General features: G+C 37.2%; 1 protein-coding gene and 1 long non-coding RNA gene across 4 annotated transcripts in view; one reads left to right on the top strand and one right to left on the bottom strand.

The window, feature by feature from the left end:
* SPAG16 (sperm associated antigen 16) overlaps positions 1 to 23,857 on the bottom strand; it is a 348,220-nt gene that overhangs the window by 301,197 nt on the left and 23,166 nt on the right. For both annotated transcript variants that reach the window (XM_421865.8, XM_040703739.2), the window contains exon 9: positions 23,092 to 23,219. In XM_421865.8, the coding sequence (XP_421865.5) occupies positions 23,092 to 23,219 (128 nt within the window). The remainder of the gene's footprint in view (positions 1 to 23,091; positions 23,220 to 23,857) is intronic.
* On the top strand, positions 16,568 to 19,283 carry LOC121111286. Of its 2 annotated transcripts, none has more exons than XR_005861331.2 (3): positions 16,568 to 16,650; positions 17,315 to 17,395; positions 18,855 to 19,283. It is a non-coding gene; the product is annotated as an uncharacterized LOC121111286 (long non-coding RNA). The 2 variants fall into 2 exon arrangements; XR_005861330.2 differs by having other exon boundaries at positions 16,579 to 16,792.

Genomic DNA, 23,857 nt, shown 5'->3' with positions numbered 1-23,857 from the left:
ACACCTATGCTTTATGCTGTATTCCAATATACATATATTCCAATACTCAAACTGGCTGAAAAACCCTAAGCATCAGAGGCAGTAACAGCCAGCTTACCACCCACTGATTGGGAAGCCAATCTAAAAGAACATGTTAACAGAAGTGAATAAAGACACTCTTAAATTGAGCTCACATTATGCAGTAAGTTACCATAAAATATTTGTACTGATAATCTGAAGTCAAACTGAAAAAGATACCTATGAAAACTAACTTCCTGTCATGTTTAGTAGAATTTTATTTCATCTAAACCTGTCTTTGTAGCACAGTGCAGTTTCACTGTGAAAGCAAAAAGTGTATTCATGTCAGTGTCAAAGCAAGAGCACACCCTTTACCTTCCTCGGAAAGGCGTGAAGCTGTATGGGCCTTCTTCTACCTCTGTATCCAATCCTGGTGTCACCATGAGAACATGTTGCAGACTCTGGCCAACGGAGCGAACTCAAGAGCCTGTCCTAGCATCTGTGGCCTGCTTGGGAGCTGCAGCCTGGCACAAACCTTAGCCTAGGGGTCTCTGTGGATGACTGATGCACACCTGTCTCCTTGCTGACATCATTTAAGAGATGCTGACTCGAGTGAGACAGTAAGGAAGCCTGCCACAAATATGCTGTCAATATGCTCTACCGTTGTTCCACGACCATGGAAAAATTAATGGTAATCTAACACAGGCAAAGACTTCATCTGCCTTATCATCCTTTCTCCATAGAAACATCTTTCCTTTCATTCCAGAACCTCTTAAATACACTGAGCAACAAATATGCTTACAGTGCACCATTACTAAGCAGCTGCCACCTCCACAAACCACCTGCAAGGGATAAGTTAATGAAGATCTGGCATACATTTTGTTTTTATGATCATTTTAATTAAACTAGGTGCCTTTAAGGTTCCTAAAATTTAGCTCACATCTATTTGTAGCAGAAGTACTATGGCAGCTGAGTCCTTTTAAACTTTTGGCAGAATTTAAGACTTACTAAACTACCTAAAAAGTAACTCTAAGTGTCAGTATCACTTTTTTTTGTGGAGATACCAATATTTCTTCCATTCAAATATTTCATTTCGAAAAGTTCATTCTGAGTGTGCACAGTTCCATGTTTTTTTTCTTTCTCTCCTGAGAAATATACAGGACCTCTGAATTCCTGACAATGTAAAATCTACTTCCCTGTCTACAGAATCCCAATGCACCTTACAAATATAATACTGTAATTGCACAGTAGGCTGAGAAGATGAGAGATTTGCACAGACAGACATTATTTCTTTAAATATGGCAAGACTACATTAAAATACAGTTAAGAAAAATAGGTTGATTTGGTATAACAAACAGTGGGACTAATGCATTACCGTATACTATATGACATATATAATTTTTACACACAGGTATATGCATTATAGCGTGGAAGACATGAAGCAAGAGAAAGAATCTGAATTTATGAACGTCAACCATTTCCACATTTGGAAAAACTGGAAAAAACTTCTTTGAACACATTCTTGCTGCTGGACATAAGCACTGACAAAGAGAAAAATAAAAGCAGAAGACTGCTATGCACATAGACCTTGTGATGTTTTAAGCTGGTACATCAAACACTGACTTCTAATCATTAAAGTTCATTGAAAATATTTTCCCAACACAAGCTTTGTAGCCATCATGAAAGGTTGAGGGAACTGGGCTTGTTTAGCTCGGAGAGGAGAAGGCTCTGGGGAGACCTCATTGTGGCCTTCCAGTACTTGAAGGGAGCGTACAAACAAGAGGGGGAATGGATGTTTATGAGAGTGGACAGATACAGGACAAGGGGGAATGGTTTTAAACTGAGACAGGGGAGGTTTAGCTTGGATATGAGGAGGAAGTTTTTCCACTCAGAGGGTGGTGACGCACTGGAACAGGTTGCCCAAGGAGGCTGTGGATACCCCATCCCTGGAGGCATTCAAGGCCAGGCTGGATGTGGCTCTGGGCAGCCTGGTCTGCTGGTTGGCGACCCTGCACATAGCAGGGGGTTGAAACTGAGTGATCATTGTGGTCCTTTCAACCCAGGCCATTCTGGGATTCAGTCAAAAAGATCATAATCATAATGAACAAGACCATTTTTTATCTGTTATCAAAATGCTTCGATGGTACAAAATGCTGCCACATGTTTCTATACAGACTCCTTTCTCAGGCACATGTGGTAGGTCACAACCCTAAGAACAATGAAATAACATTAAGATCTCCATCAGGACATGTTTCCTAGCGCATAAGAAACAGGAAAGATTCAATATCAAAGTCAAGGATTGTCCAAACAAACATTGCTATATTGTTCTGCTCTAAAGGTTTTAATATATTTATCAGCAATTTTAGAGATTTATGTAGATTGCCTACTTAAGAGAAAGTACTTCTAAATCGTTAGATTCCCAGAATCCTAAGCAGCATCACCACAAGTTCTATGAGAAGACAATAAAAGAGTCAACAACAAAAACATCACGTAAGTAGAAGTGGTAAAGAAAGTTTACAGAATTAGCATAGCCAAAGCAGAAGACAAAATTCCTTACAAGCTAATGCAAGTTATGCTGACTTATGGATGTCCTGAAGTACAGTTCATCTGCATTCACTCCAATTTTACTGCTAACATACGCAGTGTGAAATATTGAGAAGTATATTCCTTTTCAGATTTAGTTGGACATGATCCTGTTTTGCACTTGTAGCAGAAGAAAATGTTTTCTCCTAAAGGCTCTCTCCTGACACTGCTATCACCCAACACCTAAAGAGTATGAATAAAGAGTCATACAAGTTTTTGAAGTTCGCCATTCTTTTTCCTTTACTAACTTCCCAAATCTCTACAGAAAAGTTCCCATTTTCCTGAAGTTAGCATTCCTCTTCTAAGGCATTGTCAGGAACCTCAAAAATTGCATTTGCATTCTCAGTATCTAACACACATTAATTTTTCATGTGTAGAAAAGCACTAGCTGTGATCATCTCAGTAACTGTTATAAAAGCACAAAGGATTTACAAATGGTTCATATATCAACTACTTTGTATACAATGTAGTAGTAAACACATTCTGGGTTCATTAGTTACTGATTTATTTGCAATTGCCCCTTACAGTTGCTGTCCATATTACTCCTCTTTGCATTTTATCATGTCAATTCAGTTCCAGGACAGGTAGTAATTGTTATTCTAAGCTCCACATAATGATCAATAACGAAAACAGAGCTCTAAATACTTTGCCATGGCTTCTCAAGTGTAGGCACAAAGCACTCTACGTGCCAATGCAGGAGAATAATGAATTCTCTGTAACAAAAAGTTGATTATTTGACCACAATATGCATTAGCCATACAAACCACACCAGAATGTGATAAAGCTGACTAATGTTCGCTGTAACAGCATAAGTATTTTCAGCATTGCAGAAAGTAGACGGTACAGAATAGGCGAGTCAGATACACAGACTGACTTCACAAACAGGCCAGTGAAATAGGAGACAGTCAAAAACTGCCTTGAGGTGGAAGGAAGTCAGTCCCTTGTCATTTCATCAAGGCGCATTATAAAGCCAGAACGGACACCATAAAATCCAGGCCACTGCACATTCTCAAATAAGCATTTACCTGAATCAGATATATCTTAGTAAGACAATCAGCTATTACTTAGAAATTGGCAGAACATCTGTCAAAATGGAAAAAGTTACTGCAACTACAGTAGTGAAATGCCTAAGTATACTTGCTGTTGAAAAGCAACACTATTTCCAACCCAAAACTTCTTCAGACTCTATTTCCATCTACTGACTCATATTCTGCTTTTGTCCAAAGTAAACACTCCTATTAGGACCATTTGCTGTTCCCTTTGTAGGCAGTCACTGCCAACGATGAAAATGCTCCTTAATTGAATTTGTGAAACTAAGCAGATTACATAATGGGATATATTTGTTGGTTTTGACTAGCCTCATATTCTTCACCCTAATCATACCACCACAATAACAGTTTCCCTGGCTTTGCCCAGCATTCCTAGCTAGATCTGTTAGAAGTTCCCCTGCATTCATGCTAGACCTGTTAGAACTGCATCACACTTTTGCAGAGCACTGCGCAGGGACTTCTTGTTCAACTATCTGAAATATTCATTTCTAGCATGACTTCTCCTATAGCAAAGTCAGTTCTGCACAAATGTTTCTAGATATTATTAGCCATCGCTGAATATATTTTTATTTGTGTGTAGTACATCAGTTCCAGATTTCTCTGCCTTATTTACCTGCCCTCTCTATGAATTAAGCCCTCTCCAGTATGTAATCTATAAACACAATCAGTAATTCTAGTCTGTTTCATATTTTTGAGATTTTTTTCTACGTCACGCATTAAAAACAATAAATAGCATACAACAACTACAGCACATCTCTGAAAAACACCCTGACAACATCTGGTGATTCTTTAAAGATTCAAGTAATTCCTTGTCTCACTGGAAGCAATTTTTAGGTTGAATTTGTGTAACAACTCCTTAATGTGGATAAACCTTTTCACAATCATAGGATGATTTTTATTAACGTTAGTAGTAATTATATGTATCTTTCTTTAGTTCTCTATATTAATCGAGTTTTTCACTTCATGAGTCATTCTTTTGTATCTAAAATATAGTTTCAAAAGCATCCACAAGCTTCTAGCAAAATCATAGGGAGACAAATGCTTAGTACAAAAAGAGATGAAAGAACAGAACCTGACTCCTAAACTGCAAAGCAAATACTGAGGTGTTGCGTGGGATATCAGAACTGCCAGATGTTATTCAATTCTTGAAAACCAGACCATGTACTACCAACAGAAAGATAATTAGCTTATGTCAGCTAGAACAGACGGCATGTGGAACCTGTAACAAGTTTTACTCCCAAACCAGGTACAGTTCACCCGATAGATCTGTTCTTCTTTTGTATTCAAAACAGCATCTCCTTGGAAAGAATGCAAGTAGCAGTTTGTATTGCTTTTGTTACCACTAGCCCCTCAAAACCAACTCAATTTTGAAAAGAAACTAGATTCCATTCATCTTTTTTTGTCTCCCTTTTCACTTTAGAACTTCCCTCTCATACACAGCAGCTTGCAAGTCCATCCTCTCTAATTAAGTCAGAAGGAATAGCTGAAACTAAATCTCCACAGCAGTTCGCCCAGCGAGTGAACCAAAGCAGCTTATCATTCCATTGTTACCCTAGGCACTGCGGTACTGCCTCAACAGCTCCAGAGCCATTATTGGAGGTGCCACACTTCATTCCGCTCATCAGTAGTTACACCACAGGTATGAAGAACAGGGACATTAGCTTTATTAATTTTTATGAGTGCTATGTGTCAGTGTATCTCTGTGGGCTCTGAGAATAGCACTGCTGTCAGCTTGTATGAGATGAAAGTGGTAAAACCCCATAGGATTGACAGACCAAGGTTTTGAGTCTAATATTTAGATAATACCAGAAATCTATAATGGAGAGAGGTAACACACAAAACCACTCGGGAAAATAATAAACTGTCTGACCACAGGTTGAATCAGCCTGTTCTAATTCACTAGACATTTCTAAAATTAAAGTCTGGACTAAAAGTTCGAGAAAGACTAAAAGAACAATCTGGATGAAATCAGAGGGAGACAATCACAAGGAAAACACAGACATATGTCAAGAAATTCTGCCTCCAAGCATACAGAAGCTAGGAGCACATAGAACTAGTTTGGAGAAAACTAAATAGAAGAGAAGAATAAATGAAATGCTCATCCTGGACTCGCATAGATTTACTACATCAAGAAGTAGTTGAGTGTCTCTACAGACCTCCTCAACATTTTGGCTGGAAAGATCATTCAACAGCACTTTCCCAAAAAGTTTTCAGAGATGACCATTTGATGTACGTATACATCTGCTAAGATTCATGCAAGGTCTCACACACAATACATTTGAAATCCAGCTTTAATAGGGGATGACGCAGAGCACCAAAATTTAGGAAAGAGAGGTTGAACACAAAAAAAACCTGCTACTGAAACTGTTCCTATTCACAGTGGAACTATGTGGGTACTTCAAGGATATCTGTAACTGGGGTGCCCAACCCACATGAGGCAGTTACTTGAAACACTGCTCTCAGGAGAGTTAAAACGTTTATGACAATGATATCATTGTCCCCCCTAAAAAGACACATGCAAAGATCTAGTAATTCTTGTTGTTTCTTTTAGCTGAACCCAAATCTAACTACAGTAACCACACAGTATCAGCATAGTTTACTTGCAAGATTTTAAAATAAAACTAAACTCCTAAAAACTAAAACTAAATAAACTCCTGCAGTTTTTGCTCACTGTTGTGAGCAGAAAAATAACTTTTCCTTGGGTTCCCAAAAATTGTACATGGCTTTCTAACTATCTTCAAGATGTTTAGAGAATTCCTTTCAGGCTACCAATGCAGCCAACTAGCTATCAAAGCGTAGATACTTCTTATTGATGAGCAACATACTGTATTTCAAGTATGTATTTATGATTAAAGCAAAACTCAAAACTACCATTAACAATACAAATAAAGGGGAACTCTGAATAGATTAGAAACAAATAAGTACAAGCAAAACCCATGATAACTCTAGCAATCATTCAATATGAGACGGTACTTCCACGGACTTGGACGTTCACGCTGCAAACGCAGAACACCTACATAGGAAGCAAGCAATATGAAGAATGCCTCTGCTGATACACTTCTGAGACACAACACCAACAGTCAACACTCAAATTTCAAATGAGCCATAGAACTTTTGCACCCTCTTCTCTCTTAAAGCAATGCTGTGCACACTCAAGACTGCCTTCACAGAGGTGTCAGCAAAATGGCCTGACAGATTTTGTTCCTGTTTCCACTTAATAATAGGGTCAACCAGCCACTTCTTTGCTTTGCTTCTGTTTGTTGATATATATGCACACATTTTCAATTACCTCCTTTCTCCTATCAAACCTAAATCAAAGCCTCACAATACACCTACTCCACAATATCTTGTTCAAATCAAATGATTATATTTCATTTCCTTTCCAATATACTTTGTAAATAATTATTACCTGATATTGTATGAACAGGACATACTGTCCGTCTTTCTACTATAGGATCCTCTTATTTCGAGGGGTTTTGTTGTTTGACTATCCTTAATATCTTAAACTATTGTTTTCTATCCCCCCCTCATTTCATCCCCTAGCAAAGGCTTTTCTCTTTCAACTTTCCCGATTTGTGAAAAACGACAGCAGTTCAAACCCCATTCTCTAGCACCCCCCCCCCCCCAGGCCCTGATTCATAGGTGATAAAATTATTTCTAACCACTATTTGGATATGCCTGAGTAGACTCGTCTCTCCCTTACCCACAGTAAGGCACACAAAAATATAATGAATCAATTGTAAGTCTGAACTTCACTCTCACTTCTATTATGAAATAACTTCTGTTTATATAAATGCCTATCTTCTGCCTCATCTTGTTGGCATCCTTCTTTTATGTCCTCAGTAAAAGCTTTAGCAAAGCAAACCACTTTAAGACATTCCTCATTACAGTAAACCCAGCAGGACAGCGGTAGGCAAAACAATATTCTATTGCCATTATTCTACTTGTGTCACAAGTCCTCTCTTAGGTCTCCACTGATTTCAAAATGTAAGAAGTCCCCAATGCCTTTCCACATACAAATTCACCTGTCGCTTTTTCATTCTACTTTTGTACTTGGAAATTCTAAATCAATCTTCCAGCTGCTTTTTTTTTTAACTCGTCTAAAAGTTGTAGCTGTCTCACTCTGTTCACTTCAAGCTCACAGTCACCTGCCATGTTCTTAACAACTTTTCACTCCATTTTTCTTTTTTCCAGCTTCCATGCTTTCTTGAATACCTAAATGGTATGTGGAAAAGTATCTAGAATGATTATTTCAGTATGCAACCAAAAAAGACCTGCACTGCCACCCTTCCCATTTTTAAGTGCTACTCCAATTGGCATGTATTTCAAAGTGTTCCTACAGTGAAAATAACATCGTAAGGAGAGAAGATTCATCAGAAGTTTTTCAAGAAAATGCCTTTTGGATGTTAGGCATAAAACCTATTTCTCCTAGCAAGCCATCTTCAGTTAATCACTCCCAATCAGGAATGTGTGATTGCAAAGTCCCACTTGTTGATATTCAACCAAACATAGCATCCGTACAGCTCACTTTTCATCTGCTTCATAAGATTCACAATCACCTGACCAACTGTTCTCCTCTGTGCTTCTCCAAGCTTACGCTCATTTTTGTATTAAGTTACAAATTGCCTTTTTATTTCCAACTCTCCAAAGATCCAGTCATCTTTACCCACAGAGCTGCCTTGCCTTCCTCACCCATTCTTTTGTTCTTTCATCTCTCATTTCCACCCCTGCCTATCACACCAACACCTTAAATCATTCATGTTTTTGTTGTGCTTCTGCCTTCAATTTGCAGACACTAAAAGCAATATTGGGCAAAAGCTTTCTCATATTCAAACTAGAAGAAAGAAAAACCCCACAATTTTTACTCAAAGTAACTGCAGTTACTAAAAGCATTTAACAATTTTAAAATATTTTCAATGTGATAACAACCACTGTTGCAAATGACATAAAAGGCTTGTAATGTTTCAGTCAAACTTTATCTCTGGAACACTCAGATTTGCCCAGAAGGAAATCCAGACAAGTCTGATTTCCAGCCCCTAATTGAAGGCAGTGTCTCCAATTCTTCTGAGTCTGATCTGGAGACACTTAATGGAATTACACTGACAACCTTCTTAGCTATTCCAGGACTAACTTTTTGTGACACGGAGAAAAACACAGGATGGATTAAGAAGTGCAGCTTGACAACATTTATCAACATTCACTGAAACATAACTAACTTCACTTCTACCTCTCAATTTCTATACACACATCCCTTTTCCTGGATTAGAAAAAAATAAGTCAAATACACGTAGATGATGAATTTCAATAAAAGATAACATTATGTCATTGTGTTCATTCAAGAGTACCTTAAGAATAAATAGCTTTTCAAAGCAGTGTATTTATTCAAAACAAAAACATCTAAAATATGACATTTGAATATTTAAAAAAAACAGCCACATGTTATGCTACCATATACTCTACATTCACTTATTAATAGACTATCCAGAAAGAGCAGCTAAACCTAAAATGCTTCTGGTCCTTTCCTCAGTCCCAAGTCTCCTACCAAGAGCTGGATGCATCACTTCACAGAGAGGCTCCTTTAAAACATTCTATGAAGCTCTTCTTTTTCAAGTCAGGTCATTTTCTCCTTGCTAGCAAAGTGGAAGCTCAATTCAAGTCCTAAAGGTTTTCAGTATTGTCTTCAATGTCTACTACACACAGTAGTGACAATTATGGGGAAAAAACATCTATGGCATACAACCCCCATTTTCCATGAGAAAAAGGAGAATCAGTGCATTGCAAAAGTATAATTAAAGCTAGTTACACAATCATGGTTGAAAAGAAGCATCCTCGCTTCTCATTTTCGTTTGTCTAAATTAAGCTGCACAAATTTTTCATCCAAGGTTTCGATGCTAATACAGACTCACATTTTCTATGTGCCTCTAACTCTAATACTGCCTCCATCACATTTTTTTGAGGCTTTTATCAAGTTGATGAGTACATTCTCTACAAATATGTCCTTTGCTCACTCAGAGTCTAAGGAGATAGAGAAGAACAAAGCAAGGATAAATTCTTATCATCACAGAAACCCGAAGGAGTAACACTTCATAACTTTCAGGTTTCTTTTTTTTAATTTAAGGCTCAAGAATGTAAATCTATAGCACTGTTTAGAAGATACGAGGACAAAACTGCACTGAATTATCTGTATAGACCTCAGGAAAAAAATACAGCAGCAGCAGCCAAAGGAACAGTCCAGAGACATAATTTGAATATCTACTGAAGAGCCATTGAACAGAAGATCTAAATAAATTGCTTTGCTTGTGGGGTGTTTTGGTTCTGATAAATAAGGTGCCTGTATCTGTAACTTTGTTAGTTTGATAGCCAGGTAAAAATAAAATCATTCATACAGCAGTGTCTTCAGAATTTCAGCTGTCTAAAAACAAAAAGCCCTGAACAAAGTATGCCTTACTGTATGAGAGTAGGACCAGACAGACCTTCTAAATACAATGATTAAATGAAAGTTACAGAAAAAAACAACTGGTACAAAGCCCTCTACATCTGCACTACCTCTCAGCATTGGTTCTATTAGCTGAAATGTTCCTCAACAGCTTCTGAAGACTTCTGTCTCAGATGAACAAAAGCCTTCAGGATTCTCTAAGAAACCATCACAAGTTTGAACTCCTCCTCAGACACCGTCACCTACCATACAGGGAGCAGAAACAAAAATGAGATTTCACATCTATTATTACAAATCTAGCAGCTAAAAGCCACAGCAATGATGCTTTGCCCTCACATACTCATTCAGCTTCACCTTCCCTTGCACTGACTTTTTTCAGATCCTGTTGACCTAACTCCAGCAAACAGCAACCACCACAAAAACAAATTATTTCCTGCAAACAACAAAAGAAAAGAGAAAAGGAAACAGGTGCAAAACTGGAACCTTGTCAGTAGCAACAAGACATCAGATCTGTTTAACTGACTATTAAGGTACTAGGTTACCAGAAAAATCAGCCTTTGCAATACATTACATAATTAATGACTTCAAACAGAAGTTGGATTTTTAACTCTACAGCATTTTCAGAAGAGATATTAGACAATGACATTAAACCAGTTGGCATACAATCCTGAAAGCTTAAGAAGCATTTTGGCACCTACTCCTACTGGATTCAGCAACAGGAACCTAAACACTTTTGCAGAACTTCAGGCGCTAATTGCTGTTAAATGCACAGGTGCTACTTTAAGAAAAACAGAAAACCTTAAAACCCTTTGGTAAATGGTCCGTGTGATTGAGTGCATGGCTAAAGCACATTAAGAGGATATAAATTAGATCTACCTCATTATTAAATTCAAGCATATTTTCTTTGCGTAGCTAATAACCAAAACAGATTTGAGGCAGATTCACCAAAACAGAGTTCTAAAATAACAAAGATCAGCACAGCTGTGTCAGTAATATATTGAACAATACAATCCAATGACATATTTATGTGATATTCAAATACATTTGCCTGGGAACAGAAACAAGAAGATTACACTCTGCTTCCCTCTTACACTTTGCTTCCTTCTTCTCATTACTTTTATTATAGTATAACTTCTGACAAGAAATTCATGATGAATGAATTCAATTATTACAAGATTTTTTAAAAGTAATAAAAACATTGATTTTATTGGATTTGAAATATCAGGGACAATTTTAAATCGGGATCTTTAGAATTATAAAAAGTTTTCCTCACACTCATCAATTGTTAAAGAAAAACTTTTTACTCCAGAAAAACCAGAGAATTGTTTTGAAAGATAGATTTTAAGACCACCTAAGGGGTGGCACAGACACTGATATAACCAAGAGAAAAGTGTCCCACACAGGTGTTGGTGTGTTCTGATTAAGCTCCCAAGCACAGCTTTGGCATGATCAGCCTGTTCCACTGGCAGAGAGGCTGTTAAGTCACACAGAATAGCAGATGGCAGCTAGAAGCTTACTGCGTGCATATCCCGAACAAAACTACACATAGACTGTAAAGAGTTCTGTACTATCATTCTCAGACCAAAAACAAGGTAACTTCGTACCGAGGTTACAGATTTACACCAGCATTTTAAAAGTTTGTTTGGTTGTCTTTCAGGAAAGACCAGAGTCACTATCCAGCAAGATGTGGGATGTATCCAATTAACTTTAAACCTGATCCAAATATCCTCAGCCTTCCCTCCCCTCTCATTGTTTTTACGTTCACAGTTTCTAAAGTACTTAATTAGTACATAATAGGCTGCTTTTCATTTCAAAACAAACAAACCAACCACTAAAAATAAACAACAGTGTCAGCAAAGCCCTTTCAGCTTCTCCTCCTTGTTAATTCCAAAACCATTTTAGCCTGGGTGGATTTTTGAGATCAAAGTCTACACACTCAGGTGGCTCACAGCTTTCGTGGCAGGCAAAAATTGCTTGTGAACTGATTAGTTTGTAAAAGAGAAGAGAGACAAGATCAGATCCGGGGAAGTTTAGTCAACAGCAGAGAACACAAGCATCAAAATAAGAAACTGACAAAGCATCTAACTTGGAACTCAAGAGAACACCTCTTTCAAATTATTATCAAGCTTGGACAAAAGCAATCACTTAACAACTAGATATGTATAAAAATTACAAGAACAAAACACTGGAAATTACATTCTTTTTCTCCAAGGGATAATCTTTAAAAGTAAAGATATCCTGTATATAATACTATAATGCGATGAAAGGTAGAGCAGTAATAGTGGGGTAACACAGCGCTAAGCTGCAGCAAATGAGGACAAGCCCAAATACAGCAGCTGCAGAAATGAAGAAAGAAGATTTTTCTTACCTTCAGAAGGCCTCAGGTAGGCAGGAATCTCCAGCAATAACCCCTCAGCAGGGCTGCCAACCCTTAAATGAGGTCTGGGAAGGGGTGGATCCTGGCTCCAGCCCTTCCCATCACTCAGATGCATTGCATGCACCTGTGCTCTCCTGGGCTGGCCCTGCCTTCCACCAGGTGCTCAATCACTGCTTCAAGCTGTGACTCAGCATTTCCACTACACTCATACTTTGTTTCTATCCTAACAATTATTTTCCATATTTAGGTTAATGCAAAAGCAAGGATAATGCTGTGATCTATGCTGAAACACATAGTGGTGTCTATCATAAAACCAGAGACCAGCATGGATTGGAAGGAAACTCAAGGATCACTGTGCTGCTCTGTTTCTGAATATTTTATCTGCCAAAGAGGAACACTTGGAAAAATTCTTAACTACCAAGATCATCATCTTATGGCCATTTTCCTATACTATGGGCATGAAAAATGCATAAATGAGCATGAGACATGGCATATGCTTTGTTAATAAAACCAGCTCCAAAAGCTGACTATTGTACCTAAACTTAAAAATACTCAGTATACATCAGTATACATCACAAGTGTAGAAATGTATACACAAAGAATTCTCAGTTGAACAAATTGTACCATTGCATGTGACTGGACTTCTTAAAACAGTAGAGTGTTTTTTTTTTTCCTTTTCTTCTTTTTGTACCTTTTAACCTATGGAAACTTGTGGAAATTACTATTGATGTTTATATCACAGCAGACAGTCTCAATTTTTGCTGTATTACTACAAGAGAACAATTTCTTTACTGGTGCTGCAGAATGCATTTTGTAGGTTTGTTATGCTTGTTTGCTTTCTAGCACGAGTGAAGCATTCCTGAAACAATAAGAGCCTCTTTGGATGTGTAGTAAATGTCTGACTGGATGATGTGCTTCAGATGATCTACAGTGTCTATCATATTATCTGAACCGTATACACCAAAATAACAACTTTGCAAACATAATAAATACAGGAAAGTACCACAAAGTAGAAGAGAGTAACAAGAAAATCTGCCAGATGAGTTTGTGGTAATACTTGTATCACCTCAGCACCTTCGGTTGGTGTTCAGAGCAACAAAGTTCTATAGTAGCCTTTCAAACTTTTATAAATACATTTTTTAAAACTTAGTACCCTAGCTCAAAGAGCTTAGAGCATTTACAAAGAGTGTAAGTGGAAAAGTCACCTGTAACTGCTAGTGAGAAGAAAGGAGGACTCAAAGGAAACAACAGATGAGATGTGAAGCTACAAAAAAACTGAGTGGCGCTTCTCCCAAAGACAAAGCTGTAAGAGATGGTCACAAAATTCCACAGTAAGAATTCAGACTGCTCTGAATTCAAGGACAAGCATCAGGGAAGTACTAATAGTGGAGAACAGCAGCAGACTCGATGGGCCTTTCTTAAACAGGGCAAGGCCAACGCTTAGCTTTCTGCTGTCCCACTGATGTCTCTCCTCAAGACTGAAGAAATGATAAGTTTTCAGTACCCTGTTAGACCTCGTTCTCCTTACTGGCTCACTTTGGTTATTGCATATAAAGGAAAAGAATATCAGCAAAACCATGCTTACACTGAAACAACTTGTCTTAGTCATGACCAAACTTTTCAGACCTAAATTTCAACTGGAAATCCAATTATGAAAAGCCCCGTGACCATTATTATTACCTTCCTAATAATGTGACACTCCAAAGCAAAACAATGAACATTTCTGGGGAAACAATCTGATTATTAATTCATAAGCTGTTTGGAATACAGCTTTAACATTTCATTTCATTGCATATCCACAGCATTCAACAAAAACAATTAAAACTATTTTCTACTCCCAGAAGTCAAGCGTTATTTGAATACACAAAACAAACAGCCCTGAACATGATGAGCAGCACATGTTCCTGCCACAGTACTGGTAGAGAGATTTGTTACCATGAAGACTAAACACTAACACTGAATTTCATTTTCCTTAGTAATGTTTACATATGCAAAAGCTTTATTTAAATATTGGAAAAAGACTGAAACACCCAAATCCATAACTTAGTATAAGGTAGTTAATTTAAAAAATAAATATCACAGTTAGTTAGCACCTGAGCCCTTCCTTCAAGATTTTAAAGTCTGAGTGCTTATTTTGTATTTCAGTCACATTTCTGTAATTTGAAAGGGACCCAGTTTCATGGATGAATAATTTAAACAGAACCAAATTAAAATGGAAAAACAGAAAACAATTAGTATTGTTAGCTTTGGCCTCACTCAATCTACATTAAACATTTTTTTTTTCTTTTTTCTTTTTTTTTTTTTTTTTGAGAATATATCATGCAGTAGTTCACACACTGCTCTGCCTTTTAACTGTATCCCTGAACAGCAGTGTAAGTTAACCACTGAATTTTATATTACAAATGGCTCTTCTGGAAGAATATTTCTTTAAAAATAGTGGTGATTATTATTCCCCCCACATCACATACTGTTAGCATTCTGAACATTTTGACTTATAACTGTATATCAACTACAATTAATTGTAATTCATGCATTACGTGAATTTTATTAATACCTAAAAATAACAATTCAGATCGTTGTTTTGTTGTATTAGAAATTAAAATGATGCACATAAGGCTGCCAAAATTATTAAATAGCTCTTCCCACCTTTTGCATTGTTGATTTTTTACAGTAAAACAAATCTTCAGTAACAAAAGAATTATAATTGGAAATAGACTTCTGTGGAGTTCATTTCTTCCTCTCTTACATAGAAAAAAAATCCCTTTGTCAAAATGTGTATTTTTCAGCTGTAATGAACTCTGTAGCAATCGCCTCGTGGCCCAGGTACCAGAGAGATGCAATACCATAAGTCCTGTATGGTTCTCATACTAGTAATTTCTATTTCATCTAAAGAATATATGCCACAGAAGAAGTTAAACGCTTTGAAAAGCATTACAACTGCAGAGTTACAAAAAAATGTACTGGCAGAAGCTTGTTTAGTGACATTCCACCTGAGCACATTTAAGAAAGCGTGCTGTAAGCTCTTTCCTCTGAGGAAAACCATTCCTCTGAGGAGGAAGCAGCACAACTGAACCATTCTCCTCCTTGTCCTCTCCAAAATTCCCAAACAATTGCTGAGAGAATTGTTAAGGTTTTGACACTTTAACTAAAGGGAAAACAAAGCATTATTCCACAGTTAATGAAATTACTCGACTGCTGTCTCAAAGGCCTAACAATGCTGACAATACTGACAGTTGTACAAGCATAATTCTGTCACCCGCTGCGTGCGCTTTGTATGGGGGCTCTTGTTGTGCTGTCAAGTTCTCTCTTAAATCATGCAAAGCCAAAGCCTGCCATAAAGCACAAGGCAAATGAGAGCGCACTGCAGGAAATCCTGCAGGATAAGGGAACGCTAATACAACAGTTCTCTTCCCATCTGACAGGGCTGTCCTGAGGAACACAGCAACAGCAAAGCTGTTTTTTACACTTAGCTGATTTATCAATCTGTCTTTGTTTTTTGTTGCAGCTGCTTTTATTCAACGTAATTTCAACAAGTTGCTTTTGCAGGAAATCGATGCATTGGCATATTAAAACAATAGCAGTTTTATCATTAGCACCTTTTGTGAAACATGAGGGCAGCTCCAAAAGTAATGTCTCCTGTTTTACAGTGTTGACATCAGAGGTGGATGCTGGAGGTATAGCAGTAGAGGTTGAACCTTCCCACCAATATCCCGTTACATTCTGCTGCCGTGTGACAGATGGCAGCAGAGAGGCAGGCTAACAGAACCGTGTCTGACATGGAAGCAGAGATGAAGCAAAGGCATGTCACTGAATACCTCCATGTAGAAAAACGGCATCCACTGACAGTCACTGACACTTGCAGAACATTTATGGAGACCAACCACTGCACGTCTGCACAGTGAGGTAGTAGGCGGTGCACTTCAGAAGAGGCAACAGAGATGTGAAACACAATCCACATTCCATTTGGCCATACGCAGCTGAAGAGTGTCTCTATCAGCTCATCCACATGACCTGGCAAATTATGACCAGAAAACTGTGGATGGAGCCCACTATTGGCTTCAACTCATCAAAAAGAATGCTGGCAACAATGGAACATCACAAAGTGATATTCCGAAGTTTGCAACAGGTGGGTTCCACAAATGCTCACAGAGGAAAAGAAAGAATACCGCATGTTTGTCAGGACTTACTGAACCAACGTGAGGCAGAAGGTGTCAGTTTCCTGCATCCCATAATTACTGGTTATGAGACATGGTGTCACCACTATAAGCCAACGTCAAAATGTCCATAGAGGGGCTACGTGTGAATTCCCTGTTGAAGAAGAAGTTCAAGACAACACCCTCAACGGGCGAAGTAATGTGCACTATCCTTTGAGATAGGAAAGGGATGACTCTTCCAGATTTCCTGGAACCTGGACAAACCGTCAACTACGACTGCTACATCATGACACAGACTAAGCTGAAGGCTCAAACTTTATCAGTCAGGCCAGAGTAGACAACTGTCAGGCCAGAGTAGACAACTTTTATCCTGTGACACGATAATGCCAGGCCCCAGAACAGTCTGAAGACTGTGGAGTACGCTGCCAATCTTGGCTGGACTGTCCTGTCATACCCACCAGATTTGGTGCCTTTTGACTTCCATCCAATGAAAGATGGACTGCAGGGGCAACGTTTCTAGCAATGACACCATCATAGCAGTTGTGAAACAGTGGATCACCTCCACTGCTGTGGATTTTCACAAGCAGCCTCTTGTTCAGCACTGGTGAAAATGCATAGTCAGTGGTAGAAACTATGGTGAAAAATTTTCACCTGTTTTGTAGCTGAGAATTTGCTCCATCCAGTAGTGATAACGTATTGCTCTTTTTATCTGTTGCAGTGTCCATGGAAACAGATAGGAGCCATTACTTTTGGAGCAACATACTTTAGAGCAAGGATGAGATTCACAGCTTCCCAAAAGGTGTGCTATTATTCTGAAATCAGTCACAGCATTTCTGCTCAAGTACACAAAAAAATATATGACTATGGAAAATGTATGTACAATTAGATCAAATAAATCTTACTTTCCAAAATTCTTCTGTACCGTTTTCAGTCTCAGGGGCCTGTTATTTTATTATGCTTAGCAACATGTAATGACTCAGAATAAGCAGTGTTCTTCAGCAGAAAGAAACCCTTTGGATATTCTGCAAGGTAATTTCATCAAGGGCCAATAGTTTAAAGAATCAAATGTAATTATTTTTAGAAATGCATGGCTTTTGGTGTCTTAATTTAAGAAAGCTGCAGTGATGGATGGAAAATTGTATCTGTGTTGTCTTTTTAAAGTTTTTCTTGCAGGTGTTTTTCTTTATATATATGTTTTTTAAGATCTTACAGATTTTTTTCCCCCATGTAGGAATGACACATTTAGGAAGATATTTAGGCAAAACCTAAAACTAAAGCTAGCATCACACATAAAAGCATAGATTTCAGCTAAAAAGAGGGGTTAAAAAAAAAACAAAACTATTTTCAAGCTTATTGTAGGAGCTTAAAAAAAACCAATGTGTTATCTAATAAACAGATAACAAATTAAATCAACTAAAGAACATTTTTGGCTTACATTCAGTGGATCATATTCTTAAAATCTGAGTCACAGAACAGTAATTTCCTAAGTAGAAGTAAAGAGGTATAATACTCTTAATTGTACTTGATTGTACTTGACTTCTTCATACCCTCTACCACCACAGCAACCCCCAAATCCCACTCTGTATCTGATGGCAGTCCTCTGGACAAGGTGCTGCTCATGCTCTACTTCTGGAGTCATAGTCACGCACACTGGTTGGCAAATAAACGTTTACAGGCTGGCACATCATCTGACTGCCTTCCCATCTGCAGAAACTAAGTTGTGGAACTCCGTTTTTCTCTGCCATTGAGTCTAACTAATGGTAGAAGGCAATTCTGATATCACTATTCTTTTATACAAAGTTAAAAGGAGTCTGCTACTTTAGAGAAAGGTGGAGGTATTTTCTGCCTAAGTACATTTTTTTGGTAAATCTAATAGTGTCAGGGAAGGAAATCCTCTGCTGATTGGTCAGTGCATCCTCCTTTCCCAACTACACCAGTGTTATTCCTCAGAAAAACCTGCCAGTCCTGTTCCACTGACAGGAGCTCCCTAGGCAATCTGAGCCAGAGCTGCACTATACTTACTATTACAAATTTTAATATGTAATGTGAAGTTCTCTTATTTCTTATGGGAGTTTGACATTATTACTTCTTGTCCTATCACATTATTTCCTTTTTTTTTTTTTTTTTCATTTACATTTTAAATATGTACAGCCTTTTTTTCCCTCTGTAAACTATGCAACTTCACTTCTTTCACCTTCACCTTTTCTTTCACAACTGAGTTCCACAGACTTCTCATCATTCTTGCTGCTCTATTGTAGGTACAACATTTCTCCCACAAGAGAGAACTGTGAGCCAACTGAACATGACACTGCACTCAAAGCTACATGCCAAGTGAACAAAGCAAGAGGGTTATTTCACATTCTCCCTGCAACATTTCTGGTTTACACTGCAGTACAGCATTTAGCTATTTTGCAATATGTCACTGTTGATCCATGCTAATTTTGTTTTAGACAACAAATGTTAGATTCTATTCTAAAGAAACAGTATTTAATCAACTGCTTATTTTCACCTTGATCCATGCTAGTACAGTTGGTTGTAAAGATAGAGTTATGAACCTTTTCTTACATTGCCTCTTTTTTTCCCCCCATAAATTCTCCAATAGGTCAAGTTTGGAATTGTACTCCTGTCCTCAGCTGCACTTATTGTTCCAGTCAAGCCCAAACAGAATAAACTGGTTTGCAAATTTAGTCAGTGTATTTTGTTTCATTTCCCATGTCACTAATGAAAATATATCCCTGCAAATGCCTATTCAATATAGTTGTGTGTTATTTCAATCTGTCTTCCATTCATTAAAAAAGTTTCCATCAGGTCAAATTTCCATGGATTCTTGTAGGAATGACCTGAGAGACAGTAACGAAAGCTTTATTAAAAACATAGGAGCAGTTACAATTAACAATAAGACATAAAGTAACAACATTTACTGCTTCTCCTCTATTCACAAGATCTCTTGTTTCTTCCATATGTGTAGACATTTGCACTTTGTCAATCCAGAATTCTTTGGGAATTTCAATGTTAATTACTAGTCTGTAGTTTCTTTTTGCTTTTTTCCTCATCTGAAATGCAGGCATATATTTTCTTTCTCATACACTTGAATGAAGTCTTTTGTAATTCTATCTGGCATTACTTTTCTTAGGGATCTGACTGGAAATCTACTGTATCAGTGAAGGACCGTAGAAATAAGAACGCCTCACTTATCTGTCACTTTTCTTCTCTCTACTGAAAATCAAATCAGTACCTTCGTGCTAATTTTACTGCAAACCCAGAATGATTGCCTATTTCATTTACTACCCTTCCTATTTCTCCAATTCTACCCCAATATGCCAAACATATTTACATATAACTTATATTCAAGCTCAATAATCTGATCAAGAAATCATTTATTTTAGCTTCTCTCCTGTTTCACAATACAGAAATAGCAAAGCTTCTATATTTCATATGCTATCTTGCACACAACTGAGGAGAAAATTGGGTTTCATACATGTAAGAAGCCTTATGAATTACAAAAGCTAGCAGTTACTTATGATCATTGGATTTTCCTTCTGTAATTTCTATAATATACCAATTACCATAATTTCCAAATCCATCCCACAGAGATAACATCTCAGTCACTGGAAATGTCTCATGCACCTTTTGATAAAGTTTTATACCGAATAAAGTTCCAGAAAATGAAACGTGTTGTAATACATTATATGTGGAAATTGAATATACTTGATACAGAGAAGCTGCAATTGCCCTGCTAATTACTAACAGAAATCAAACAGAGAATATAGTCTGTGGGGAACCTGATAAAAATTAGTAAGAATAATATGAAACTGAAAAATTATATTTCTAGAGAATAGTGGAAATCAAATTATCAAAGCTTCCTTAATTTTAATGATCTGTGAGTGCATTTTCATTTATTTAAATGTTTAAAGCAGTACTCTGAGCAAATTAATAATCTAATAATATGGATGCTATCAATACTGGCTTTTTAAAGACTAGAGAAGAAATCAGTTCAGCCTAATTGCCTGCTACTGGATGATTTCAGTCTTGTAAAATAAGATTTCAAAATCAAGAGAATACAATCTCTCAAAAAAAAATTCCAGTTGTTTTTTCACTACTTCAAGGATAAATTTCATCTCAAAGGGACATTAGGTTTTAAATTACATGTCAGCTAATACAGCATATTACAGTAACACAATATGTCTGTCCTTCGAGTCAGTGTTCTACCTCAGCTATGAGTCATATTTGCATCTACTTAAAAGTAAGCAGAGGCATTTCTTAGATCATTATTCAGCTACAAGACACAGAAAAGACTTTAAATTATTTTGATCTCTATAGCTGTACAGCTAACACAAACATTTATAATTTTGGCTCAAGGATATAACTTCATGACAATATATTTGCCTTTTTACTGTACTCCTTACCTCATTTGTGATATAAAGCAAGTGCAGTCTTTATATATGTAAGTAATTCCACCTCCGAAAATACATTCAGAGAGTTATTGTCATCACTACAAATGAGAACAAAGCTATTATTTATAGTATATTCTTTAATAAAGATACAGCCTCATTGAAATGGAGCAATATATAAAAGAAGCTAAGTCACTTAAGAGATAGTCAAATTGACCTGATCTTTTCCTATGGTCCAAAGGAGATGTGACAGCATATAGAAGTTCTATTCCAAATGTCACATAAATTGATCCGAGGAGGGCAGGATACTCATTTACACGTAATCCCTTCTATGGGAACAAACACTCTGAGAGCCAAAATGCTTAGCACGAGCACACTATAAAGTTATTAGATTAGAACTATAAATCAATAAATGCACACTACAGGACAAGGTTGTGAGAGTACGTTTGTTTCAAGCAATTTTAACTTACCCTCTTGCCCCCTACAGACCCACCACTTCCTCTGGTGTTTATGTTAAGTGGAAAAAAAAAAAAACAAAAACACATATGATTTAATTCTCAGAAACAATCTGTTGTTAACCTCATACCTAAAACCTAAAATCAACCAGTCAAGACCAAAATCTAGCACATTCAAACACATCCCTATTTTCTGATGTCTTATTTCTGGACTTGCTCCAGTTTTTTAATCCATTGATTAAATAAAGACATCTGGGCCTCTGTTAGGAGTCATTTGGGAACATAAGATCTGCAGAAGCACAGATGCTTGCCAGAATCAGTCAACTAACAGTGCTCATGAATTTCAAGAACAAGAGCAAGCCAGATAGGCAGACTACCTGCGTAGAGCTTACATATTCTGGGGGTGAAACATAACTCCACTAGAATTTACTATAAAAGTAGTGATAAGTTCAGTAGGAGCAGGAACAAAAATGGGATTTTGTAAGCCAAGAAATATTCATCTGTTCACAAGCGATAATGAAAGAAAGAGCTATCTAAGAGAGTCTAAGATGAACACTTCTAAGCACTGGATGAACACAGAAAGTGGAAAGGGACTGGCAGGTGACTCAGTAATACTCAGAGAGTAATAGGTGGGCAAACAGTAGAGATGGAGTTGCTTCCATGAGAAGGAAGCATCTTAAATTAAAGCTATGTATAAAAAAATCTGGAGTTTAAGGACAGTGAAAAGGGATGAAAACAAATTGATGTATTTTTCAGAAGCAGAATTACACTACTGGTATCAAACAAAATAAATGCTCTTGAAAAAAAAAAGAAAATGTACAAAAAACTAGAGACATAACCTTGTAGAGAAATGAAAGACTGAAGTTGATTTTCACTACAACAATCTCAACAGAAACACTGTTGTGCTTTCTACAGAAACATATCAACACTAACCAGTGGTTCCCAAACAAGAAAAATAAGCCAGAGCAACATTTCTAAGAGCCTAAAAACTTCTACATTTTAGGATGTTTACCTTGATCTTTACTATTACAGAGCCCCCAAATGTAACTTCAAAAATAAATAAATAAATAGGTAAAATAAACCAAATGAAGAAAACAAATATTTCAACAACTAGAAAAATTCTACTGGGAATTCATTTTTGTACAACCTGCAAAATGAAACAGCAGCACATCTTGGTATACTCAAGTTAAGAAAATACCACTGACAATTAATAATTCACCTTATTTTTCTTTCTTTTAGTATCCTAGATCTAGTACCTTTTAAAAACCAATTGAAACAAGTTGAAATGCTTCAGAAGTTGTATGGAATACATCACGATTTCTCCCAAATTACAGAAGACACATAACAGAACAATATGCACTAATAGGCAGTGCTCTCTGTGGGGTGATTACATGAGGCTTTTGAAAAGTAGCTTGCGGGCCTCAGCTCATAAGAGGCTCTATCATTCCCTGAAAAATTACTCCCAATAGAAACTCACATTAGAAAATACGAACTTGATACCTACTGACCTACCTATGTTCATGAAACATCTGTGACTACAGGACAGACTGCTTTCAGCCATACTGGACAACATCCTTCAGCACAGCTTACTCATCATTTCGAGCATAAGTTGGATTAGATACTGAGCAACTAAGAAGAAAGGTGCATACCTTTGGATATCTCTTCTTCTCTGAATCTTTAACCAGACCAGCATCAAGCATTTTTTGTTGCCTTGCCTCCTGAAGAGCTCTCTGGGTGGAACCTTCCAAGCCCTTCTTCCTTTCGCATTCATGGCCAGCTATAAAACAAAACCAAGATAAGTGTCATCAGGATACATTTTTCACTTTCCTGAAAAATGTCTCTTGATATTAACTACACATAAAAAGTTTCAGCAGAAACACCACTTTAAATAGAAAGATATCCAAGGTTACTGAAACATACATCTTAAGTATTCCAAGAAGGCATATAACTAACAATCCACTAATTGCATTGGTGGGACCTATTTCAGTTCAAGTAATAGGTATCTCAGATTTTACCCTCAAAACATTGCAATAATTTTGAATTTTTCTGTACAGGACAGAGTCACAATAAAATGGATGCAATTCATCGACTCACTGCATCCTACCTAATATCTACCACAAATGCATTACTCTGATTTACAGCTTACATTCCTTTTTACTTCTTTGCCCTTTCTCACAATACACCTTGCAAACAAGCAATTACTTACATGTTGACAACAGCACAGAAATCCTAAGCAGTTAAAATAGCTGTAAATTGTCAGAATAGATGGAAGGGAATGCGAGGAAAGATATGGCTCATATGTGCCACCACACAGCAAATTTCCCAGTACCTGGCAAAAAGGATAGCATTCTTCAACACCCTTAGGAGTGGCAGCTTACATGCATCTGGATACAGTCCATTTCTATACTTGTATTT

This window comes from Gallus gallus, chromosome 7, assembly GCF_016699485.2.
Source record: "Gallus gallus isolate bGalGal1 chromosome 7, bGalGal1.mat.broiler.GRCg7b, whole genome shotgun sequence".
Lineage (NCBI taxonomy): Eukaryota > Metazoa > Chordata > Aves > Galliformes > Phasianidae > Gallus > Gallus gallus.
This window is presented reverse-complemented; position numbering and strand designations above follow the sequence as displayed.